The following is a 27,066-nucleotide window of genomic DNA, read 5'->3' on the forward strand; positions in this document are numbered from 1 at the left end:
GACCCTCTTCTCCCTCCGCCAGGTGCTCTCCAGATATCATGCTCAACATGAGGTTGACAGTGACCTTGACCTCTGACCCCCAAAATCAAATCGATTTATCCGCGAGTGGAAGTAAATGTTTGTGGAGACGGATGGACGACCCGAGAACACGTCGACTCCGGCTGGATTTTGCCAACGTGAAGAGATAAAAACTCCTGAGAAACATCCCGGTATCACAGCAACGCCTCAAATAGTCACGAAAGTTGCACATTTTGTTAAGTGTGAAACTTAACGCGTGTAAATGTCACCTGACGAAGGATCATGTGATCAAGGTCCTCAACAGACCATGCTGATGATACGGTTCAAATCCAGGAGGTGGCAACGTTGCTCTTCAGCTGTCTTTTTGTTTCCTATCAACAAATGTGTTTTTGCGATCAGTTTAATTTTCCTGTAAATCACACGCTTAAAAAAACATGCAGTAGGTTTAACTTTCGTCCACGACAGAAAAACGTGTAACTTTCACGCCCGGATGGGCCGAAGCGTGTCTATTTCACGCTTTGCAGTGATACAAGGTTGAAACAGAAAAACAGCCTCTTATGATCTGGGCCCGAAATCTTCAGTTTTATTTCCATCTATATTCTGAAGCTTTTTACATTCAAAGATTCATTTATCATTTTTGTTGTATTTTCTGATTTATGGAGTGATAAAATCCTCTTGAGCTTAATGAGTCAACAAAATGAAACAAGAAGTTCAAACATGGATTCATCTGAACTTCAGATTCAGGACCCACCAGGAAACCAGGAAATGTCCCAACATGCACGAGCGGCCTCGTGAAGAGGACGTCCAGGTGTCCCGAGGCTCATAAATACCACAGAGCTGCCAGCAGGATTCAGCAGCACGACGTCGAGCTTCAAACTAACAAATCAGGTTTTAAACGCAGGACTTTAACTTGCAGTAGTTTTGTACTTTTACAAACTTTTACTCCAATAAAAGACGTGAGCACTTCTTCCACCTCTGAAGTTTTGTGAGAAACAACTTTTAAAAAAAAACTCCAATAAAATGCACATTATTTTAAAAACATCATAAATATATTACTGCACACGGTGTACTTTTACATTCACACTTTAACAGAATAAACTTAAAACTTCAACATTTTTCTTTTAAAAACAGCATTTACTTTTAATGCTCGACCACATTCAATATCAAAATCTTACCTTTGATACTAAATACTTTTACTGAAGTCATTTTCTGACAGGTGTGTGTACTTGTACTTCAGTGTGGCCTTCAGGTACTTCACATGCTGCCCGTTCATGATCGTGTTGGGATGTGACTTTATGTCCTCTGAGCTCTGCTTGTTTTTATAAACTGAAGTGCAATTGTGTCACTCCAGAGAAGTTCTACTGTTTTTCAAAATAAAAGTCCTAATAAAGCCTCTGTAACCCGACACCACACTCAGCACTTTGTGTCTTTTAAAGCAGCTGTTTGACTTCAGTTGCCTCACCTCTCCTCTGGATGAGCTTCTTCCTCTGGTTTGGACCCAGGAACTACCAAACCAAAGCCCCGCCCACCTGGACTCCTTTTATGGTCGCGGTCCTGGTGGAATGTACCAAGTGTGGTGTAGCTGGAGGAAGGGGTGTTTCTGCAGTGTGTGTTTGCTCCTTCAAAGTGTTATACATATATAGTGTGATATAAATATCTACTGTGTCACATAAACTGATGCTCAGCGTTCAGTGATTTTTCTTTTTGTGATTTCAGGAGTTCAGATAACGCTGACAGGAGCAGACCTCTGTCAGGACCTCAAACTTAAAGGTCCAGTGCAGTGTTTTCTTGTTTTTATTGAATTTCTTACCAAGCTGATGTGCACTTTAAAGATGCTGCACTTATTCTACAGTTAAAGAGAGAACAAAATTAACTTAAGCTCACAGACTGGATATAAAAGAGTTCGTAGCTTCAGGTCTGTAAAATGGTTCTGATCCAGAAGTGTCTTCAGCTGCAATACCAGCGAGTGCCACTAGAGGTCGGCTCCAAAAAGCCTCCGGCTCCATAGACTCCCATTCAACTTCTCTCATCAAATCCAAAGTGAACAAAATGTCTCCTGAAGCTCCGCCCTCTATCAGCTGTTCCCTGGGTAGCTCTCTGTCTCCCCCTGCTGGTGGAGGAGAGATGTTCAGCTTCTCTCTGCTCTCAGGTACTTCTGTTCAGTTATATATGACCAGTTTAGATTACACAACCTTTAAATACTTCAGACTGGGTTTTAAATCATGAATTATAATTTGACACAGTTGATTTAAGATGATAAAATGCTCAGAGTGTATTTTATCAGCACATATATTCATTTTTCTTATTAGAATCTCAGATAAAATAATATTTTATCTCAGTTTGTGGTGAATACATGAATAGATCCTGTTTGATCCTTGTTAATTTCTCATATTAATATAACTGATTGGTGGCTGTGCATTAATTACATGGACAGATAATTGTGGCTATTATAGATAATCAGAAACCTCTGAACCAGCAGCAGAAACTCAAGATCAGTTAAAAACGTGGAGAATTTTATCCACAGACTTCAAACAATTAAAAACACTTTGACATCTCTGTTCATACGAACTTTATATCCTGATTCACGTCATGGTTCAGATCAAAACTGTTTCAGTTCAGTTTTCTTTTACAAACCAGACCTGAATTTTGTTGCAGAAAAGTGAAGTAAAAGATGAAAAACGAGTGAAGAACTTTGGTTCCTGTTTAAATCTGAAAGGAACTTGATTGGAGGGAAAAGATGCAATAAAATAATATCTAATAACATATTATAATTAAAACTGCAAGCAGTGATATATGAGCCCTCACCGCCGCCTCCCCGACTTGCAGCGGGAGGGACCTCGTATACCCGCTTAAAGTAGCTCTTTTTGTCTCGTTTCCTGTCTCCAGCAGGGGGCGCTGGCGAGCCGTTTGGCCACGCTGACTCACAAAACACATCAGATGTATCTTCTTAAATCTTAAATCATCTTACAGATGAACATTTAGTGACAATCTATACAATTTGTAACGTCACGATAACAAATGACCTTGTTGATTAGCTCGGAGCAAATAGGATCAAATCCAGCAATCTCTATATGTCACTAAGAAAAATATCCCTTTTTGTAAACAAGTCTTCTTTGATCACTTTGTTGTCACTCCAGAAGAAGAACACCATGTTTAGTATCAGAGTCTCTTTAAATATTGCTGTTGCTCAGCTGTTCATCTTCCACGATGGACAACGGTCACATATATCCATTACTGTCCATTTAAAGTATAAGTACAACTGTGACCAAGTGAAGATTTTAAACCCAATAACTGTTGAAATGTTTGCTGTTTCAGGTGTAAATCTCTGTGGTAAGGGTTTCAAGGTAAGATAAGAAAACTAGAGACAGAAGACTTGTGGAGAGTCCAGTGAAGCTGAACTGGAAAGAGGCTGGAAAGTTGAATATCAGTGCTGTTGCTACCTCAATATGTTCCAGTTGTGCTTGGACTGCTGTCATGAACTTGGTGACTTCCAAAGATCTGTGTGCTCTGTGGTTGAAGGCTGACTGTCTGACACGATACCCTAAATGTTTGATAAACAGCGTTTGCATGGACATTGTTTGATTCTGGGACAATAGATTAGATAATCAGAGACTTGGATGGTTTAAGTTTTTAGTTACCTGTTGTCATGGCGATGCTTAGAGCCACGACTTCATTTTCACCGTATGAATCCATTCGCTCCGTATAAAGCCGACCTACTCCACTCTCATTGGTTCACCTTAAACTCTACCTCTGGGGTTACGTCATCAGGGGAAGTCTGTATGGGGGCAAAGGTCAGCTAAGATCAAAGGGTCCTTCCTTCCTTCTTCCTCCCTTTCCCGCTGTAATTACACAGTTTATTCCACGTCATCAGATCACTAAGATCAATGGATCAAAAAAATACTTCCTTTCCCATGGTAATTAAATAGTTTATTACATCATAATTCATTCATCAAAGTCAAGTCATGATAGGGGGCGGGGCTTAGGGGGTCAAATCATTCAATCAAGTCATAAACACTTTTTGACAGACAGTGGAGCATATATCTCTCTAGCCATGAACACTTACACAGAGTTTTGTCTGTTAATGCCATATTTTATATCAAATCATCGTTTTACTAAGTAAAGAATACTGTTAAAAAAAATGACAGACACTGGGGCATATATCTCTATGGCTCCTTATAAAAAACTAAATCATTTGCAAAGACCAAGTCAATGCTGTATTTAATAATGTTCGAATTTTCATACACAAAGATGACTTCATTCTTTTTCACTGTAATAAACTAGCAGGAGAATATGTCATTTTCTGAAGGTATCTGTTGATGAAAGAGGAAACACAGGAAAGAGGTTCAAATCCTTTCTGTGGTGCAGCACTTAGAGGATTTGTTTTTGAGGACGCTAGAAATGCCTTAATATTGTTGTTAAATGTATCTTCAATTAATTAATTATCATGATACATGAGAGGTGAAAGAAAATTATAAAAAAAGGACACTGTAAAATACTTCCAGTGAAATTCATAGGAGAATTGAAAAGTAACTTACAGTAAAAAAAAAAAAAAAGATTGCCAGTAATAGGTGAAATAAAATAGAATGTATATATATATATATGTATGTATATATATAACCCTACATGCAATATTTGTAGTCGTGTGAGTAAACTGTAAATGTAGACATCTCTCTGTTTAGTGATCTGTCCGTCGTGCGTAACTCAGGAAAATAAACGGTAAAATGACAAAATAATGATCAACAATAAGATGAACAAAGAATATGTCCATTTCTGGATCTTCCAATTAAACTCCTCTTGCAGCTTTCTGTGGTTTGTTTTCTCGTCCTCCAGGTTCTGTTTGTCCTCCTGACGCATTCGTTCCCAGAGTTGACTTTTCTCTGTGTCCCATTCGTCTCGATGTCTCTTCATGTCTTGTGTAAGCTGCTCCAGATTCCTCTCGGCCTTTTCTCTCTGATTTCACTCTTTTGTCCGATTCTTCCAGTTTCTTTCTCCAGTCCAGTCGCTGAGCGTCATCTTGTTTTCTCCGTCTCTTGTCCTCTTCCTCTCTCTCTCTCTTTGTCCTCTCTCTCTCTCTTCATGTCCTCTCTCTCTCTCTTCATGTCCTCTCTCCTTCTTCAAGTATTCCTCTTTCTCCTTCAGCTGCTTGTCTCTTAGCTCCATTTGTCCTCTCAGAACTTTCCCTTCCTTCTCGTGTTTTCTCTTGAGCTCCTCCTCCCTCCTCCTCATCTGGTCTTCCTTCTCCTCCAACATCCTCTCCACCTGTGTTTGTGTGGATTCCTTTGTGTCGTCCATCATCTCAGTTGTGTAGCAGCTGCTGTAGTTTCCTCTCAGCATGGTGTCGATCTTGGTCAGCAGCTCACTGACCTGCGTGCGGTTGGATGTATCTTTGTTGTTGAAGACCTGGTATCTCCCTCCACAGTCACGCATGAGTTTCTGAACAAAGTCCGGACAGTCTTGGACGTAGCTCTCGATCGTCCGATCGTCCAGCTCGTCTCCTCTGGTGAAAATAATGACGGTGAAATCCGATGACTTCTCTCCCAAATACTTCTTCATCTGTTCCACGGAGTCTCTTTCCTCTTCTGCAAAGTTGCCGATCTGCAGCACCAGTAAGAAGACGTGAGGTCCCGGAGACAACATGCTGATGCATTTTCTAACCTCCTGCTGGAAGTCCTCCTCGGACAGCCTCTTATCGAACAGTGCGGGCATGTTGACCACGGCGACAGACCGGCCGTCCATCTCTCTGGCTGCTTTCTCACAGGATGTGGTCGCCGGCTTCGGGACGATTCGGGGGTTGAAATGTTTTTTGCCTAAAATGGTGTTTCCAGTCGCGCTCTTCCCGCTGCCAGACTTCCCGATCAGAACCATCCTGAGAGGCTCTCTGCTCTGATTTTCATCGTTACCTCCCATCTCAGACTTCTGCTTCACATCCTGCAGGTCAGCTTCAAGTTTTGTACCTTTCTCCATCTGAGCCTTGATGAACATCTCCTTCGTGAAGCATCGGGTTCCCTTAACTTCCATCCTTTCCACAGTCTCCAACATTTCTTGGATCTGCTGTTTGTCTCTGATGTTGACAACAAGGTTTGTCCCTCCACAGCTCTGACAGAGATCCTGGATGTCTTTGTCTTTTGTTATGAAGTTAAGAACAGCTGGATGTTCAGGATCTGACTCCATGGTGAACAGAATCAGGGTGAAGTCGTTGACTCGAGAGCTGAATGTGTTCTGGAGGGTCTCCAGCTCTCCCTTGTCTTCATCAGTGAGGGGACCCACAGGTAGGACCAGGATGAAGACGTGGACGCCCTCAGGACCACAGAGGGAGACACAGCTGAGTGATTCCTCCATCACCTCCTCCGGAGGTTTTCCATACAAGGCGGGCAGATCCACCAGGGAAACCCGACGTCCACACACCTCTCCCTGATGTTGAACACACTTCGATGAGTCGGAGACTGAACGAAGCTCCGTCTCTCCTAAAATGGCCTCGATGGCTGAAGTCTTCCCCGCTCCTCTCCTCCCACAAACAACCAGGTTCAACGAGGGTTTCTTCTCTTCAGGCGACGGTGTCATGATTAAACCAACGTCTTCATCCTTAAACATGTCGCAGCTCAGATGTTCTCCGTTGTTCACCTTCACAGTTTGACCCAAACGTGTCAACAGCTCTGAACGTTTGAGGTTCTTCTTCCACACGTATCTGTATCTGCACCGTTGGATCAGGTCTTTGAGAGGTTGATGGTTCATATACTCCATCCTACCATCTCTGGGTGGCGATATCAGAACCAGAGAATGATGGAACCATCGATCGCTGTAGTTTTCTAGAACTCTGCAGAGCTTCTGTTTGTGTTCCTCGGTGAAGTCTTCAGGCTGCAGAAGCAGCAGGAACACATGAGGTCCAGGAGCAGAGAGTCTCACACATTCTTGTAGAAAACCTTTCATTTTGTCTGCGGTGGGAAACAGCAGATCTGAGGTGTTTATGACGGTTATTTGTTGGTCCTTCAATGGGCAGCTGTCTCTCAGCCAGGGGGGAGATGCTTCATGGAAAACAGGCTTTTGAAGTATGAAGTTCATCACTTCTGTCCTCAGAGACAAGCTGTCCCCCAGCAGAACGACCCTCAGCTCCGACACTGGACAATAAATTATATATTTGTATGTGTCAACATTTAAATGGGGCGGATAAACACAAATCAGGAATTACCATACATTAAAATGATATAAATTACACCGCTCAAAAAAGGTAAAGGGAACACTTAAACAACACATCCTAGATCTCAATGAATGAAATATTCCAGTTCAAATCTTGATTCATTACATAGTGGAATGTGTTGAGAACAAAATAACATAAGAATGATCAATGGAAATCAAAATCATTATCCATGGAGGTCTGGATTCAGAATCATACTCCAAATAAAAGTGGAAAAATCAGATCACAGGCTGATCCAACTTCTGTGGAGATTCCTGAAGACAAGTCCAAATGAGTCTCAGTAGTGTGTGTGTCCTCCACGTGCCTGTATCACTCCCTACAACGCCTGGGCATGCTCCTGATGAGACCACGGATGTTCTCCTGAGGGATCTCCTCCCAGACCCAGATCAAAGCATCGGTCCACTCCCGGACAGTCTGCGGTGGACGTGGCGTCGGAGGACGGAACGAGACGCGATGTCCCGGATGTGCTGGATTGGATTCAGGTCTGGGGGACGGGCGGGCCGGTCCGGAGCATCGATGCCTTCATCGTGCAGGAACTGCTGACACACTCCAGCCACATGAGGCCGAGCATTGTCCTGCATCAGAAGAACCCAGGACCCGCTGCACCAGCAGATGGTCTTCAACGGGTCTGAGGATCTCATCCCGGGACCTGATGGCACTCAGGGTACCTCTGGCTAGCACACGGAGGGCTGCGCTGCCCTCCAAAGAAACGCCTCCCCAGACCGTCGCTGACCCGCCGCCGAACCGGTCCCGCTGGAGGATGTTGCAGGCAGCAGAACGTTCTCCACGGCGTCTCCAGACTCCGTCACGTCTGTCACATGTGCTCAGTGTGAACCTGCTCTCGTCCGTGAAGACCACAGGGCGCCGACGGAGAAGCTGCCGATCTCGGTGTTCTCCGGTAAAGTCCGGTCGCCCCGCACGGTGTTGGGCTGTGAGCACAGACCCCACTTGTGGACGTCGGGTCCTCGTACCGCCCTCATGGAGTCTGTTTCTGACAGTTTGAGCAGAAACATGCACATTAGTGGCCTGCTGGAGGTCATTTTGTAGGGCTCTGGCAGCGCTCCTCCTTGCACAAAGGAGCAGATAGGTAGGTAGGTAGGTAGGTATTTACTTTATTAATCCCTGAGGGGAAATTTTTTCGCTACAGCAGCATACAGAAGCAATAAGATAATAATAGAAACAATAGAATAAAATAATAGAATAGAATAGAATAATATAATAATAGAAAAGCAATAAAATAAAACAGCAGTAATTAGCAGTAAAAAATATAAATATAAAATATAAATGCACAGTATATACAGTACATTATATATCTATATATATTATATACAACCAACCAAGAAACACAGTCAACATATATATATGTATATATCTATATATATATATATATATATATATCTCTCTCTATATATATATATAGATATATATATATATATATATCTATATATATATACACAGTACAGTATATATCTATATATATAATATACAAACAAACCAAGAAACACAGTCAACAGTGTTATTGTACTGTGATGGATTTTGTCAGAGGTGAGTTATTGTAAAGTCTTATTGCAGTGGGCAGGAATGATCTCCTGTATCTGTCCTTGTGATAGTGGTCCCGCTGCTGGGTTGTTGTCCTCCTACGGCCCCCTCCACGTCTCCGGTTGGACCGGCCCGTCTCCCGGTATGTCCTCCGTCCTCTTGACACTGTGCTGACAGACACAGCAAACCTTCTTGCCACAGCGTGCATTGATGTGCCATCCTGGATGAGCTGCACTACCTGAACAACTTCTGTGGGTTGGAGACACCTCATGCTCCCTCTAGTGGTGAGGACACTGGCAAAATGCAAAAGGGACCAACAATCATCCAGAAAGGACGAGGACAGAGAAACGGTCTGTGGTCACCACCTGCAGAACCGTTCCTTTATAGGGTTGTCTTGATAATTGCCTCATTTCCACCTGTTTGTTCCATTTGTACAACAGCAGGTGAAACTGATCCTCAATCAGTGTTGATCCAAACTGGACAGCTTGATTTCACAGAAGTGAGATTGATTGGAGTTACATTGTGTTGTTTAGGTGTTCCCTTTATTTATTTGAGCAGTGTATATTCCTGAAACTTCAGTTTTGTATTTTGATATATACGCTGTAAACTGGTTGATTACATCCAACACAACGACTGTAAAGTTTAATTCCACAGAATGATTTTCAGATGCTTAAATAACGGCCGACGTCTCATTAAAACATCGATCAGACAGAATCCAGTTAAACTCACTGTCAGGTGGCAGAAGTTCAAAGCTGTGGCTGCGCTTCAACGGCTTCACATCTGGAACTGTTAACACACAGACATAGAAATGAATTCATAAAATCAATAAATTAAACAGTTATTTCTAAAATGATCTAGTCTGGGAATGTCCCACAACATTATCAACATTGATTTAAATATCATAGCCATGTTGTTATTTGAAATACAAATAAACCTGTTGTTAGATATCTATGGGCAGAAATGATATGTCAGCAGAACCTGAAGTTTTATGTGAATCTGAATTGCTCAACTTGAATAATTGATTTCCGAATTTGAATTTGAAAACCATCATTTGAAATTGAATTTTTAGTTTGAAACTGAATTTCAATAAACTTGAAACTGAATGTTTAGTTATGAATTTGAATTAATTGTCCGTGAAGCTGCATTTAAATGTCACTGAAAATTCAACTCTGTAAATTCCGTTCATGAAACTGAGATTCGGTTGGTGTCTCACACATCGGGTCTTTGAGGAAGAGCAGTCGAGCTCACGTTGACCCGCTTGTGAGCACGATATCTGGTAAATGCTCAGAGGAAATGTCTTCATACTTGGTACAAATGTTCACTTGGCCTGAAGGATTAAGTGATTTGGTTTTGTTGGTTTCCATTCTTAGGAATGTAATATCTGCCTTGAGAAAGAGGAATAAATAACTTTAAGAATAAAGTGCCTAGAGTTTGGTGGTCAGAGGTCAGAGGTCACAGTCACTGTGATCTCACATCTGTCCCATTTTTGTGAACGCAATATCTCAGGAACACCTCGAGGGATTTTCTTCAAATTTGGTACAAACATTCACTTCGACTCAAAGATGAAGATATTATATTTTGAAGGTCAGAGGTCAGAGGTCAAGGTCGATATGACCTCAAATTTGTCATATCCGTCATTCCCATCCTTGTGAACGTGATAGCTTTCTTTAAATTATGCACTGACATCCAGTTCAGTATGAAGTGATAAGAATTTGGTGGACACAGGTTACCGTACATAACTCTCTAACTCTTACATTAGTTATGAAAAAATGTCACAAATTTCTAATAGGATAAAATGATTATTATCTTTTCAGTCTATTATTCAAGACCATAACTGGTTGTAAGTTGTTTGAAGCATCCACATCGAAGAACTTAAAGCTTCTTTGCATCAACATCTATTTGAGTTTTGACAGATGTGCTTCTAAACTACAAGTTGAATGATCAGGCCATAATTCAAGTTCAGTAGTAATTGTCATGTTTGGAGCAGGATTGTACAGAAAGACCTTTTTTGTGGGCAAGGAGTGGATGATCCTCCTGATGTTGTTGTTGTTGTTATTTAGTTAGCTGGCAGCTACAGAGAGACTGTGTTCAGGTTAAGAGTTTTTCAGAGATGATAATTCTGCACGAGAAAGAGGAAACTATTTTATTAACTAATTAATTTGGTAATTAATTTAGATATAATCTCTAACAGATCATGATATTGTGAACGTGTTATTCTACTTTTTGTCAGAGGACAAAATTATTCATGTTAAATAATATGTCAGCTGTGATAGAGGACTTTGTTTAACTCAGAGTAATAAAATATGACCGGACTCACCAGGTGTTGCAGTCGCCATGACGACACTCTGCTGGAAACTTCCAACTCTAATTTATCTGGAGACAAACTGCAGGGATGTAAAACAGAAAATAGTTAGATGGTGTTTACTCTGAATTCTTATTACAGACTCAGCAACACACACTTTGTTTTTCCATCCAACCATCCATTATATATTTCTGCTTTATCCTGAACAGGGTCATGGGGGGCGGAGCCTATCCCAGCTCACTTTGGGAAAAGGCAGGATTCACCTGGACAGATCACCAGTTAATCACAGGGCCACATAGAGACAGACGGAAACAAAGACCATCCATGCTCTCATTCACACCTCAGGCACATTTGTAGAACCACCAGTTAACCTGAGGTGCATGTTTCTGGATGGTGGGAGGAAGCTGGAGAACCGAGAGAACGCACGCAGGCACACGGAGAACATGCAAACTCCACACAGAACGGCCCAGGCCCGGATTTGAACGCAGAACCTTTTTGCTGTGAAGCAACCATGCTAACCACTGCACCACTGTGCCCCCCACATTGTTTTGAAAGAGTAAAATTAATCATTCATTTATATCTGTATGCGTTACGTTAAAAATAAATCAGGTTTACATTGTGATAATATCTCAGGGCTGTTTGTCAGCTAGTTGTGAATTTAAAATTTTGATATGACAAAAATCTGATGTATTTCTTTTCATAATTCATCGTTCAGTCAAATTCCTCATTTACATATTAGTATGCTGTATTAATTATGTTTAATAACCACTGATCAGATTAAACCCCTTCATTTGAATTAAGGTGCAACTTCGTTATGATTATTGTAGCCACCAGGGGGCAGCAGAGTGATGTGTCTGACAGAGAGACCATGGATATCTTAGTTCATCAGATATCTTAGTTCATCAGATATCTTAATTCATCAGATATCTTAGTTCATCAGATATCTTAATTCATCAGATATCTTTGTTCATCAGATATCTTTGTTCATCAGATATCTTTGTTCATCAGATATCTTTATTCATCAGATATCTTTGTTCATGAAAACATTTAATTTACATATTTCATTTAGTTGGTAACTTGTAGTAAAATCATAATATTGCTTGAATCAGCACCGCCTTTAGAAAAAGTAATTCATCCTTTTAATACTTTAAATGAAAAAGAGATCAGGTTTATGTGTGTTGTTAATATTTCAGTGCTGTTTTATCAGCTTGCTGTTGTACTCTTCTGCCCCCTGGTGGCCGAAAAACCAATCCTGCAGTTTTGCATGACTTTAACTCAGGGACCTGATCTGATTCATGGTTATTGAACATGAGATACAGCATACTGTTGTTCCCCGACAGAAAACCGTCACTCTCCTTGTTTTTGTTGCATTTCTATATTCGGAGCTCGTTTCCCCTCATGTGCTTCAAGTCTTGTAGACTTCCTGTTTTGTCGTCATATTGGCAACCGCAATATATTAACGTGTAACTGAAGACTTGTTTTGGTCACAAATGGTTGAACATGTGGTTTAAAGTCCAGATATACTGAAATATGAAACCGCAGCGTCACACTCGATGTAAGTTAATGATCCCAGATCAACGGTTTCATGGGAATGATTTATTCCTGTTTGATATATTTGAAATGAATACCTGACATGAAGCTGTTGCAGGTTTTTAACATGACTTGTTGCCTGAGTTTAAGAATGAAATCAGACTTCACAGCTTGTTAAAAAGCCTGAATACCGGCTGCAGACTATCTGTTCTGTCATCAGCTTCCTGGAAGCTGCTGGAACTTCAGATTTTCTTGCAGCGCCTTAAAGTTTCCTCAACACCTCCATTTATCACCTTTTATCATCCAAACTTCCTGTCTGACGGTCTCAGTTATTCAAACAAAACCTCTTCTTCAAACTCGCATCACATTTTCTACAATAGGCCTCCGAGTGTATTTTCTATCAGCTGACTACACCCATAGCTGACAGGTGGAGTCACAGGTCTGCAGAGAAACACTTTGTAAAAAAAAGGAAATGGCTGCTACAGTTGATGGACCTTTAGACTGAAATCAGATATGAAGAAAACTAAAAGTAAAAACAAGTCTGATGTGAATTTAATCCGAGTTACAAACACGACACGTCTCAGATTAAAGTCGGAAACAGAACTGATCATATTTCCGTTGTAAAATGAAGCTGCTGTTTCAGACGGTTTGTTTTCTCAATAATGTTTGAATGAACAGAAATCCTTCATTTACTGGTTCATAAAGTTACATTATTCTCACAATCTATCGGCGACATCATTAAACTCCATAAATCCACCTTTAATCCACCAGTTGTTTCACTCACCTGCTGAATTTTAGATGTTTAAATCTTCATTTCTACTTCAGGTCGTCTTCTGGTTTTTTTCTGACTCCACCTGGAAGTATTGATGAAGTCCTGTTGTTCATTTGTTTTGTTTATTGTATTAAAACACAGTTCAGATTCATCACGTTGTTTTTTCATGTTTCACTGCTTCAGGATTCAGTTTTAGGGAGATTTAAAAGTTATTTTTCTTTCAGATTTTCATGAAGTTATTTCTTCTTTGATTTGTGTTGTCGCATTTTTCTAAAATCAAATTCTTGATATTTTGAACCTTTTACTGTTGTTCGTGTCGCAGTCTGACTTTTCAGAGCTGAATTATATAATTATTATGATTCTAATAATTTGAGTGTTCACTCTGCATGACAACCCAACATTTCCTCCTGCTGCTGCTTCATGTTAAAAGACGCCAGCTGGATAAACACAGGGGGGCTTTTATTTTGAAGGGCTCACCGGAAACTGTTTGTCACCGACAGTTTGACTGCTTGATGTTTGTGGAGTCGGAGGATCTGCAGGTAAAAGCTCCGCCCAACAAAGCAGCAGGTAAATGTTCCTGATGGAGGAGGGCGGAGCCTCATTACTTTCAACTCTGACTGCATTTTAATTCAAAACATTCCCCAATATTCTGGATCATCCTTCCTCACAGTGAACGGTTGGATTCAGACTGTTGGTTGGTTTCATTTAGAAAAATCATTTCCAGCAAGTAGAAATGTAAATGATCTAAATCATTTCAATTCTTCGTCCTCCACGTAGTTTTTCTTGGTTTACTTCAACACTGTAAATCTCATCAATTTTGGATAAGATCATCGTGTGTTTGTATCGGTTCTGTTCACGTATCTCTGAAAAGTCAACGAGCTCAGAAGAACATTTTATTTCGATTTCACGTTAGTTTGAAGCTGCAGTCGGTGACGTGACGTCGTGCTGCTGCTGAGTCGGGACCTGCTGCGGAGCTCTGTGCTATTTATGAGCCTCAGGGGACACCTGGACGTGGGACTGTCTCCTGATGCATGTTGGGACATCTTCTGGTGTCCTGTGCTAATTATCAGAAAACATGCAGAAGAAGAACAATAAGTGTGATCCCCCTCCTTAGAGAATGGTTTGTTCCATCTGAATACAGAATGAAAATCAGCATGCAGAGACTTGAACCCGACAGATTGAATTGAGAGTCTCTACAAGCTGATTTTAATGAGAACTGACGGCTGCAGAGAAGGAAGGAGCTGCAGAGCAGGAAATCAGCAGTGAGTCTATAGTTGCAGCTCATATGTGTTGGGTGTCTTTCATTCTGGAAATCTGGAGTAGTTATTGTTGTCCAACTTAAAACGCTTCTAACAGTCAAAATGTCGGTGATCAAATTGTGAAAAAGTTCACATCTCATCCGGATGATGTCGGCTGTATCTCCAAATATTTTGGTGAATTTTGAGCAAACGTTTGGAGAAATAGAAAATGTTGTTCACACAGTCCACATTTCAGGAAGATATTTAATATCACTGCGGGCTCACCGCATGACCAAACTGAACCTTTTTGAACACGCGTGACATCTAATATTCAAACAACGTCTGATGATGATTGATTGTAATTTCTAAAGTGTAGAATATGAAATGCTAAAAACTTAGATTACAGGGGTATTAGTTCTAACAAATGTAAAATCATTTTAAAACAGATTTTTGAAAATATTGCAAAAAACCAAAACAATCCCGTTTTCAAACTGCTCCTACGGATCGCTACTTTTTCGTGATTTGTACGAGAACGGAACGACAGATCTCTAAGAAACGTCGTAGCACAGCGTTGCCACTAGGGGCACACCGCTCACCGGAATTTAGGGAATCATCTCCCAAAAACTGGAGAGGAAGTTCAACGGCAAAGTTTTAACCAGCACAATAATAATAGTTGTGCTTTGCACCTTCAGTGATAAACACCCAATAATTCATCTGCATCATAATCACCTGATCTACTCAATGTTAGACAACTGAAAACACACCGTTTCATTCAAACCAATTTTTATTTATTAGAATATGAGAAAATATTGTTTACAAATTCTTTAGCTCTTGAATTTTTATAGATTTTTTTGACATTAATATTTTTTAATTATATCAATTTACGTGTAATAAATTTAGCAAATGTACAACTTGTTGGTTTAAAACCTGCCTCAACAAACAATAATAATGATGTAATCACACTGTATTCATTGTGTTTATACCAGTATACCAAAATGATTAAAAAAAAAAGACCGCTCCGTAAAATGACCCTAAAATCACAGCAGATTTTGATCATAGAAATGAACTGATTGATGTTTCTAGTGATGTCATGATGATTTGTTCCAAATGTTCAGACCAATCAGATCTCTGGGTCAGAATTACTGGTTGTATAATTCTACATATTATGTTCACACAACTGGGTGAAAATAAAAATCAACCTCTTTCCAAAAAACAAAAAGCCGCTTTGTCTGCCGAACAAAAAAAACACGACAAAATAATATTGAAGTACAAATACTGTGTTCCTTTCAAAATATACGGAACAAATATTTAATAAAATAAAATAAAAGTCTTTACAGAACGAAAGAAAAAAAATATAGCTGAATTTTATTTTATTTATTGATTCACTTTAAAATGAATCTGTGAAAACAGTTTGAACAAGGAGACCTGAAGAGATGAAATAAGACGTGAGGACATCGGTGGTGAAGAATATTGATCAGTTTGTAAGTGAATTAGAGATTTCAGCAACGAGAAACGTCATCACATGATGAGACATTTCTTTTGTTGCTCTTTCTTTCCTTTCTCGTGCTCTTCCTTCACTTTCTCCATCAGAGCTTCGAAGTCTTTGTTGTATTTGTCTTTGAACTCATTGAATTCTTCAGCTTGTTTTCTGGCCTCCTCTTCGTGTCTCTTCTTCGTGTCCTCCAGTTGTTTCTTGTAGTTTTCCTCTAATTCTTGTTTCTCCTTCTCCTCCTGCTCTTTTCTCTTTTTGTCTTCTTCTCTTCTTTTCTTTTCATAATTCTCTCTTTTCTGTTTGTACTCTTCCTGAAGCGTCTTCAGTTTTGTTTCCTCCTCCTGACGTCTCTGTTCATCTTGTTGTTTTTCCCACAACTCTCTTTGTTTTTCTAACCAGGCTCCTCGTTTTTCTCTCATTTCTTTTCTCCTCTGCTCCAGTTTTTTGTCGATTGTTTCTTTTTCTTCTGACTTTGATTTGATTTTCGTCTCCAGAGATTTCCGTTCTTCTTCCCACTTCTGTCGCTGACGTTCTTCCTGCTGCTTCCATTTCCTCTCTTCTTCTTCTCTGGTTTCCTGATCCCTCTTTCTCTGTTCACGCTCCTTCTGGATGTTTTCCTCCATTTCTTTGAGTTGTTTTGCCTTCAGTTTTCTGTCCTTTTCATTTTCTTCTTTCTCTTCTTTCATTCTTCTTTTCATGGCTTCCATTTCTTCCTTGTGTTGTGTTTTAAGCTCCTCCTCCTTCCTCTTCATCTCCTCTTCCTTCTCCTTCAGGATCTTCTCCACCTCCTTCTGTATCGCGGCCTCGGCCTCTTTGAACATGTCGCTGGAGTAGCAGCCTCCTCCGTTGACCTCCACCATGTTCTTGCACTTTGTCATCAGCTCTCTGACTTGCGTTCGGTCGGTGTGTTCCTTGTTATTGAAGACCTGGTATCTCCTGCCGCAGTCGTTTATCAGGTTCTGTAAATTGTCGTCACCGTTTTCGATGTAACTCTCGATGGACTCGCTGAGATCGTCTCCTCTGGTGAACACGATCATGATGTAATCTGCAGCTTTTTTGCCAAAATACTTCTTGATCAGCTCCACAGATTCTTTTTCCTCCGGTGTGAACCGACCGATCTGCAGCACCAGGACTAACACGTGAGGACCAGGAGACATCAAGCTGACGCACTTCACCATCTCCTCTTGAACGTCCTCATTGGACAGAGTCGTGTCAAACAGACCGGGGGTGTCCACCATGACGACGGACTCACCATCCACCTCTCCTGCTGCCTTCTGGCAAAATCTTGTGATTGACTTGTTGCTGCAAGTAGATTCAAAATGTTTTCTGTCCAGGATGGTGTTTCCAGTCGCGCTCTTCCCGCTGCCAGACTTCCCGATCAGAACCATCCTGAGAGACTCTCTGCTCTGATTTTCATCGTTACCTCCCATCTCAGACTTCTGCTTCACATCCTGCAGGTCAACTTCAAGTTTTGTAACTTTCTCCATCTGAGCCTTGATGAACATCATCTTCGTGAAGCATCGGGTTCCCTTAACTTCCATCCTTTCCACAGTCTCCAACATTTCTTGGATCTGCTGTTTGTCTCTGATGTTGACAACAAGGTTTCTCCCTCCACAGCTCTGACAGAGATCCTGGATGTCTTTGTCTTTTGTTATGAAGTTAAGAACAGCTGGATGTTTAGGATCTGACTCCATGGTGAACAGAATCAGGGTGAAGTCGTTGACTCGAGAGCTGAATGTGTTCTGGAGGGTCTCCAGCTCTCCCTTGTCTTCATCAGTGAGGGGACCCACAGGTAGGACCAGGATGAAGACGTGGACGCCCTCAGGACCACAGAGGGAGACACAGCTGAGTGATTCCTCCATCACCTCCTTCGGAGGTTTTCCATACAAGGCGGGCAGCTCCACCAGGGAAACCCGACGTCCACACACCTCTCCCTGATGTTGAACACACTCCGATGAGTCGGAGACTGAACGAAGCTCCGTCTCTCCTAAAATGGCCTCGATGGCTGAAGTCTTCGCCGCTCCTCTCCTCCCACAAACAACCAGGTTCAACGAGGGTTTCATGACTTCTTCAGTGAAGGTGAGGAAGGTTCCTCTGTTCTCATCGGCTGTTTCTTCAATCTTCTTCATCAGTGATTCGTAGTTATCTTCAAACATGTTGTAGTATCTTCCTCCACAGTCTTTAAGGAGTTCCTTCACAGAGGAAGTCATTTTATTCTTGTGTGTCATGATGACTATCGAGTGCTTTAAGGCATCTCCACCAAACAAACTCAGGATGAACTTCAGTCTGTGTTGGTCTTCTTCGTTAAAGTCAGAAGGTTCCACCAGCAGCAGCAGAACATTTGGTCCTGGAGGACAGAGACTCAAACATGTCTTCATTTCTCTCCTCATCATCTTCTCAGACAGACTGAACACATCTGCTGTTTTCACCACTGTTGTTTGTTTTCCTCTCCTCTCTCCACAGGAGGCCACGGTGTGACTGGATGTGGAAGGTTTCTGTTCATGAAAACTTTGGTGTCCGATGATGAAGTTTCCAAGTTTTGTCTTTTTGTCTTTATTTTTCCCGAACAGCACGATCCTCAGTGAAGACGCTGGAATACAAAAGAGAAATGATACCAGATGAAATGAGATGTGTTCATGAAAACGCCACCAAAGACGAGGTTTGGTACATAAAGTTCAGAGACTGCTCCTGTTGCGTACGAACGGTGAACAGCACCATGACGTGCACGGAGCCGGGCTACACGAGAACCTTAGTGAGTTCAACCTTCTTCGTGAGCACTCCTAACGACTCCTGAACATGATTTCACCATGAGCCTGAAATCTGATCAGTGAGCGCTCATCAAAGTTTGAGAGAGTTTTTCTGATCGACTGTCCTGCATCATGCTGAGGCAGCATGTTCCTGATGGTATTAATATTACAGAAGTGGAAGAAAGCATCCTGGAAACCTGCTTTATTTGGAAGTTAAAGAACCGAGATGATGTCATCAGAGGATCTGTGGTCAGGAGAGGACGTTCTGACTTTGTGTTTATCCAGTGGTGTAATGTCAGCTGTCCTCCAGGGCTCAGAGCTCTTTGTCATACGACACCAGACACAAACTTAACTTTGTCATTAGTCATGAATCAGTGAAAGATGAGAAAAATCAGCCTCCTTCAGATTACAAGAACTCGGTTTCACCACGTAATATTCAGAATCAGTGGGAATGTACTCCTGATAAAAACAACAGTTTGACAAATTATATTTGTATATTGATGTGAAAATTAATGTCATTAAAAAAACGTCCTCAGTGTGTTCGACCTTTAGTTTTATATAGTTTTCATAAACTGTCTGTTCAAGTTGAACCTTCTGATATTTACAAGAAAAAGTGTCATAAATCCAGAAGATTGAATTGATTAAAAGTAAAACGGAGAACAGATGACATCATTAGATCTGTGATGGATGTACTTTCTGTGAGACGCAGGGATTGGTCCTGACACTGAGTGGTGACGAGTAACTTCTTTAAATGATCTCAGACCTGTAAAAATATCACATCATTAATCTGTAGCCTCCTGTTTTCATCTAAAGAGGATTTCTATGTATATTTTTGTAAGTTTTAATTTGCTTTTCAGAATTTATTTTAGCTTACCAGCAGCTTGAACAGCGGCTGAGATAGAAACAGATGTTTTCTTTTGTTGTGAACTCGGATGATCAGCTGCTGAAGAATCTGTTGGATCCTCAGTTGTGTCCTCAAATATTTCATAACTCAGATGTTCTCCATTGTTTTCTTTTACAATTTGACCCAAACGTGTCAACAGCTCTGAACGTTCGAGGTTCTTCTTCCACACGTATCTGTATCTGCACCGTTGGATCAGGTCTTTGAGAGGTGGATGGTTCATATACTCCATCCTACCCTCCTCTCTGGATGTCGATACCTTGAGAGATTTTCTTTCTTCAAATTTAGTACAAACATTCACAAACAAGTCAAGCATGAAGACATTATATTTTGATGGTAAGAGGTCAGAGGTCAAGGTCGATATGACCTCAAATTTGTCATATTTGTCATAAGGTTACTGTACATAACTCCCTAACTTTTACATTAGTTATGACAAAATGTCACAAATTTCTGCTAGTGGCAGCCTGTTACAGCAGCTCCCCGAGTGTGTTCTGTTTTAAGTATTTTTCTTTCTTTCTCCTCTTCGGAGTTGTTTTTTCTTTCACGTGTGTTAAGTGACGGTCAGACAATGGACCGTAACTTTTCCACTTTTCTGGTGGCTCTTCTTCTACTTTTTCCTTCTTTGTAACGGAGAGCTACACACAGTGGACTGGAGCCATTGTTTACTCTGGTGATCAGCTGATCGCGCTGAGTAGACCTCTACTGCTGCTGCCCGGAGCGAGGCCTGAAATCCCGGATGAACTTCAAAGAAGACGTCGCGGTTACAGAGCTGGAGCTCAACTGAAGGTGAAGAGGAGGAAATATAAACCATCGGTACCGGAGATCTTAATGGGGAACGTGAGGTTGTTGACCAACAAGACGGACGAGCTCGGCGCGCTGGTAAAGACCCAGAGAGAGTACCGGGAGTGCAGCATCATGTGTTTCACCGAGACATGGCTGCACTCACATCTCCCGGACCACAGCGCGGCCGTACCGGCTTCAGGACTGTTCGGGGGGACGGAGACGTTGTTCGGAGCGGTAAGAAGAAAGGTGGAGGGATTGCAGTCTATGTGAACGAGAGGTGGTGTAATCCCGACCACGTGTGTGTGAAGGAACGTTTCTGTAGCCCGGACATTGAACTTCTAGCCGTGGGGATGCGCCCTTATTATTTGCTGAGGGAGTTCACGTCCGCCATTGTTATCGCTGTGTACGTTCCTCCATCAGCTGACGTAGAGGCAGCAGTGGACACCATCTACTCCACTGTGGCTAAACTTCAGACTCAGCATCCCGGTGCATTTTTGTTAGTTACTGGAGACTTTAACCAGTCTGGATAAAGTCCTGCCAACTTTGCACCAGTATGTTAACTGCCCCACAAGGAACAATAAAACTCTGGACCTACTGTATGCTAATGCCATGGATGCATACAGTACTACTGCCCTTCCCCCCCTTGGTAGATCAGACCACAACCTGGTCCTGCTGACTCCCAGGTATGTCCCCCTGGTGCAGAGGCAGCCTGTAACCACCAGGACTGTGAGGAGGTGGACACAGGAAGCTAAAGACGCCCTGCAGGACTGCTTTGAGTCCACGGACTGGGATGTGCTGTGTGGACCACATGGGGAGGACATCAACAGCAGGACGGACTGTATCACAGAATACATCAAATTCTGTGAACACTCCACTGTACCATCCCGGACTGTAAAATGCTTCCCCAACAACAAGCCGTGGATCACCAGTGACCTGAAGGTGCTTCTTAAGAAGAAAGCAGCCTTCAGGTCTGGGGACAGGGAGGAGCTCAGGAGAGTGCAGCGCCACCTGAAGGAGAAGCTCAGGGAGGTCAAGGACTCCTACAGGAGGAAGCTAGAGGCCAAACTCCAGGGGGAACCTGGAGAGGAACAATGAGCTAAACTGTTTCTTCAACAGGTTTAGTTCACCACCCTCATCTGTCTCCTCCACACCTCCCAAACACGTCTACTGCCTTTCCCCTTCCCCCCTCTGTCCCCCCTGGTGAGCTGCATGGAGACAGAGTCCTCAACTCCAAAGGGCTCTTCCTCCACCGATGCCATGACCCCCTCCCCCTCTCTGTGATGACTGGCCAGGTTAGGAGACAGCTGGAGAGACTCCACCAGCGCAAGGCTGCAGGACCTGACTGCATCAGCCCCGTGGTCCTGAAGACCTGATGGCATCGGCCCCGGAGGTCCCGGTGTTGTGGAAGACGTCCTGCCTGGTTCCAGTCCCTAAGAAGACGACTCCATCTAGCCTCAACGACTACCGACCGGTTGCCCTCACATCTCATGTGATGAAGGTGCTGGAGAGGCTGATACAGGAGATCGTTCCAGATACAGGAGATCGTTCCTGATACAGGAGATCATTCCAGATACAGGAAATCATTCCAGATACAGGAGATCATTCCTGATACAGGAGATCATTCCTGATACAGGAGATCATTCTAGATACAGGAGATCATTCCTGATACAGGAGATCATTCCTGATACAGGAGATCATTCTAGATACAGGAGATCATTCCTGATACAGGAGATCATTCCTGATAGAGGAGATCATTCTAGATACAGGAGATCATTCCTGATACAGGAGATCATTCCTGATACAGGAGATCATTCCTGATACAGGAGATCATTCCTGATACAGGAAATCATTCCAGATACAGGAGATCATTCCTGATACAGGAGATCATTCCTGATAGAGGAGATCATTCCAGATACAGGAGATCATTCCTGATACAGGAGATCATTCCTGATACAGGAGATCATTCCTGATACAGGAGATCATTCCTGTCCACTGCAATAAGACTGTACAATAACTCACCTCTGGCAAAATCCATCACACAACAATAACACTGTTGTCTGTTTTCTTGTTTGTTATATATATATATATATATATATATATATATATATATATATATATATATATATATAAAAACCTTTGCACAATTGTTTAGTTTAGTTAGTTTTAATTTAATTATTCTATTTTATTTTATTCTGTTTTACTGTATATACTGTGCATTGTTATATTTAGTATTTTTTTACTGTTGTTTTATTGCTTTCCTGTACCTATAAATGCCCCTTGTGGGATTAATAAAGTATCTATCTATCTATCTATCTATCTATCTATCTATCTATCTATCTATCTATCTATCTATCTATCTATCTATCTATCTATCTATCTATCTATCTATCTATCTATCTATCTATCTATCTATCTATCTATCTATCTATCTATCTATCTATCTATCTATCTATCTATCTATCTATCTATCTATCTATCTATCTATCTGAGTTTTGACAGATGTGCTTCTAAACTACAAGTTGAATGATCAGGCCATAATCCAAGTTCAGTAGTAATTGTCATGTTTGGAGCAGGATTGTACAGAAAGACCTTTTTTGTGGGCAAGGAGTGGATGATCCTCCTGATGTTGTTGTTGTTGTTGTTATTTAGTTAGCTGGCAGCTACAGAGAGACTGTGTTCAGGTTAAGAGTTTTTCAGAGATGATAATTCTGCACGAGAAAGAGGAAACTATTTAATTAACTAATTAATTTGGAAATTAATTTAGATATAATTTCTAACAGATCATGATATTGTGGACATGTGATTCTAGTTTTACTCAGAGGACAAAATTATTCACGTTAAATAATATGTCAGCTGTGATAGAGGACTTTGTTTAACTCAGAGTAATAAAATATGACCGGACTCACCAGGTGTTGCAGTCGCCATGACGACACTCTGCTGGAAACTTCCAACTCTAATTTATCTGGAGACAAACTGCAGGGATGTAAAACAGAAAATAGTTAGATGGTGTTTACTCTGAATTCTTATTACATACTCAGCAACACACAATTAATCATTTATTTATATCTGTATGCGTTACGTTAAAAAATAAATCAGGTTTACATTGTGATAATATCTCAGGGCTGTTTGTCAGCTAGTTGTGAATTTAAAATTTTGATATGACAAAAATCTGATGTATTTCTTTTCATAATTCATCGTTCAGTCAAATTCCTCATTTACATATTAGTATGCTGTATTAATTATGTTTAATAACCACTGATCAGATTAAACCCCCTCAGTTGAATTAAGGTGCAACTTCGTTATGATTATTGTAGCCACCAGGGGGCAGCAGTGTGATGGGTCTGACAGAGAGACCATGGATATCTTTGATTATCAGATATCTTTGTTCATCAGATATCTTTGTTCATCAGATATCTTTTTCCTTCAGATATCTTTGTTCATCAGATATCTTAGTTCATCAGATATCTTAATTCATCAGATATCTTAGTTCATCAGATATCTTAATTCATCAGATATCTTTGTTCATCAGATATCTTTGTTCATCAGATATCTTAGTTCATCAGATATCTTAATTCATCAGATATCTTAGTTCATCAGATATCTTAATTCATCAGATATCTTTGTTCATCAGATATCTTTGTTCATCAGATATCTTTGTTCATCAGATATCTTTATTCATCAGATATCTTTGTTCATGAAAACATTTAATTTACATATTTCATTTAGTTGGTAACTTGTAGTAAAATCATAATATTGCTTGAATCAGCACCGCCTTTAGAAAAAGTAATTCATCCTTTTAATACTTTAAATGAAAAAGAGATCAGGTTTATGTGTGTTGTTAATATTTCAGTGCTGTTTTATCAGCTTGCTGTTGTACTCTTCTGCCCCCTGGTGGCCGAAAAACCAATCCTGCAGTTTTGCATGACTTTAACTCAGGGACCTGATCTGATTCGTGGTTATTGAACATGAGATACAGCATACTGTTGTTCCCCGACAGAAAACCGTCACTCTCCTTGTTTTTGTTGCATTTCTATATTCGGAGCTCGTTTCCCCTCATGTGCTTCAAGTCTTGTAGACTTCCTGTTTTGTTGTCATATTGGCAACCGCAATATATTAACGTGTAACTGAAGACTTGTTTTGGTCACAAATGGTTGAACATGTGGTTTAAAGTCCAGATATACTGAAATATGAAACCGCAGCGTCACACTCGATGTAAGTTAATGATCCCAGATCAACGGTTTCATGGGAATGATTTATTCCTGTTTGATATATTTGAAATGAATACCTGACATGAAGCTGTTGCAGGTTTTTAACATGACTTGTTGCCTGAGTTTAAGAATGAAATCAGACTTCACAGCTTGTTAAAAAGCCTGAATACCGGCTGCAGACTATCTGTTCTGTCATCAGCTTCCTGGAAGCTGCTGGAACTTCAGATTTTCTTGCAGCGCCTTAAAGTTTCCTCAACACCTCCATTTATCACCTTTTATCATCCAAACTTCCTGTCTGACGGTCTCAGTTATTCAAACAAAACCTCTTCTTCAAACTCGCATCACATTTTCTACAATAGGCCTCCGAGTGTATTTTCTATCAGCTGACTACACCCATAGCTGACAGGTGGAGTCACAGGTCTGCAGAGAAACACTTTGTAAAAAAAAGGAAATGGCTGCTACAGTTGATGGACCTTCAGACTGAAATCAGATATGAAGAAAACTAAAAGTAAAAACAAGTCTGATGTGAATTTAATCCGAGTTACAAACACGACACGTCTCAGATTAAAGTCGGAAACAGAACTGATCATATTTCCGTTGTAAAATGAAGCTGCTGTTTCAGACGGTTTGTTTTCTCAATAATGTTTGAATGAACAGAAATCCTTCATTTACTGGTTCATAAAGTTACATTATTCTCACAATCTATCGGCGACATCATTAAACTCCATAAATCCACCTTTAATCCACCAGTTGTTTCACTCACCTGCTGAATTTGTTGCTCCGACATCAGTTCACCTCAAAGTGAAAGAATGAGACAAATGAGGAAGAGATGACGTCACAGAAAAGATCACCTGTCACGAAGGTGTGTTCTTTTATGAGGACAGCTGTTGTAATTTTTTTAATCAACATGTCAACATTCAATTTTGATTCAGTTTTCAAACAGTTTGCTTTAAATTTGATGTTTAAATCTTCATTTCTACTTCAGGTCGTCTTCTCATTTTTTTCTGACTCCACCTGGAAGTATTGATGAAGTCCTGTTGTTCATTTGTTTTGTTTATTGTATTAAAACACAGTTCAGATTCATCACGTTGTTTTTTCATGTTTCACTGCTTCAGGATTCAGTTTTAGGGAGATTTAAAAGTTATTTTTCTTTCAGATTTTCATGAAGTTATTTCTTCTTTGATTTGTGTTGTCGCATTTTTCTAAAATCAAATTCTTGATATTTTGAACCTTTTACTGTTGTTCGTGTCGCAGTCTGACTTTTCAGAGCTGAATTATATAATTATTATGATTCTAATAATTTGAGTGTTCACTCTGCATGACAACCCAACATTTCCTCCTGCTGCTGCTTCATGTTAAAAGACGCCAGCTGGATAAACACAGGGGGGCTTTTATTTTGAAGGGCTCACCGGAAACTGTTTGTCACCGACAGTTTGACTGCTTGATGTTTGTGGAGTCGGAGGATCTGCAGGTAAAAGCTCCGCCCAACAAAGCAGCAGGTAAATGTTCCTGATGGAGGAGGGCGGAGCCTCATTACTTTCAACTCTGACTGCATTTTAATTCAAAACATTCCCCAATATTCTGGATCATCCTTCCTCACAGTGAACGGTTGGATTCAGACTGTTGGTTGGTTTCATTTAGAAAAATCATTTCCAGCAAGTAGAAATGTAAATGATCTAAATCATTTCAATTCTTCGTCCTCCACGTAGTTTTTCTTGCTTTACTTCAACACTGTAAATCTCATCAATTTTGGATAAGATCATCGTGTGTTTGTATCGGTTCTGTTCACGTATCTCTGAAAAGTCAACGAGCTCAGAAGAACATTTTATTTCGATTTCACGTTAGTTTGAAGCTGCAGTCGGTGACGTGACGTCGTGCTGCTGCTGAGTCGGGACCTGCTGCGGAGCTCTGTGCTATTTATGAGCCTCAGGGGACACCTGGACGTGGGACTGTCTCCTGATGCATGTTGGGACATCTTCTGGTGTCCTGTGCTAATTATCAGAAAACATGCAGAAGAAGAACAATAAGTGTGATCCCCCTCCTTAGAGAATGGTTTGTTCCATCTGAATACAGAATGAAAATCAGCATGCAGAGACTTGAACCCGACAGATTGAATTGAGAGTCTCTACAAGCTGATTTTAATGAGAACTGACGGCTGCAGAGAAGGAAGGAGCTGCAGAGCAGGAAATCAGCAGTGAGTCTATAGTTGCAGCTCATATGTGTTGGGTGTCTTTCATTCTGGAAATCTGGAGTAGTTATTGTTGTCCAACTTAAAACGCTTCTAACAGTCAAAATGTCGGTGATCAAATTGTGAAAAAGTTCACATCTCATCCGGATGATGTCG

General features: G+C 40.9%; 3 protein-coding genes across 3 annotated transcripts; all 3 read right to left on the minus strand.

Annotated features, from left to right (window-relative positions):
* Positions 1-4,889: 4,889 nt before the first annotated feature.
* Positions 4,890-6,604, minus strand: LOC138208383 (GTPase IMAP family member 4-like). Its single transcript, XM_069166220.1, has one exon. The coding sequence runs from the start codon at positions 6,577-6,579 to the stop codon at positions 4,975-4,977; it is 1,605 nt and encodes a 534-aa protein (XP_069022321.1). The 5' UTR covers positions 6,580-6,604; the 3' UTR covers positions 4,890-4,974.
* Positions 6,596-13,379, minus strand: LOC138208271 (GTPase IMAP family member 2-like). Its single transcript, XM_069166035.1, has 5 exons — positions 13,366-13,379; positions 11,067-11,133; positions 9,479-9,535; positions 6,660-7,133; positions 6,596-6,600 (listed from the first exon to the last, which is right to left on the minus strand). The coding sequence occupies exons 2-5, from the start codon at positions 11,083-11,085 to the stop codon at positions 6,596-6,598; spliced, it is 555 nt and encodes a 184-aa protein (XP_069022136.1). The 5' UTR covers positions 11,086-11,133; positions 13,366-13,379.
* A 2,034-nt stretch (positions 13,380-15,413) lies between these two features.
* On the minus strand, positions 15,414-25,518 carry LOC138208381 (GTPase IMAP family member 8-like). The gene is made up of 3 exons (XM_069166219.1): positions 25,486-25,518; positions 23,421-23,487; positions 15,414-18,673 (listed from the first exon to the last, which is right to left on the minus strand). Exons 2-3 carry the CDS (start codon positions 23,437-23,439, stop codon positions 16,110-16,112), a joined length of 2,583 nt encoding a protein of 860 aa, XP_069022320.1. The 5' UTR covers positions 23,440-23,487; positions 25,486-25,518; the 3' UTR covers positions 15,414-16,109.
* Positions 25,519-27,066: the final 1,548 nt, after the last annotated feature.

Source organism: Embiotoca jacksoni, unplaced genomic scaffold, assembly GCF_022577435.1.
Source record: "Embiotoca jacksoni isolate LCO1_2020_lvr unplaced genomic scaffold, fEmbJac1.0.p SCAF_37, whole genome shotgun sequence".
NCBI classification, from domain to species: Eukaryota; Metazoa; Chordata; class Actinopteri; family Embiotocidae; genus Embiotoca; species Embiotoca jacksoni.

What these genes read in the sequence shown, in the direction of transcription:
- LOC138208383 (XM_069166220.1), bottom strand. Translation starts at nt 6,579, where the DNA reads ATGACACCGTCGCCTGAAGAGAAGAAACCCTCGTTGAACCTGGTTGTT.
- LOC138208271 (XM_069166035.1), bottom strand. An exon ending in TGAACTTCTGCCACCTGACA is followed by an intron (nt 7,134 to 9,478) that starts GTGAGTTTAACT and finishes TTTATTGTCCAG; the next exon opens with TGTCGGAGCTGAGGGTCGTT.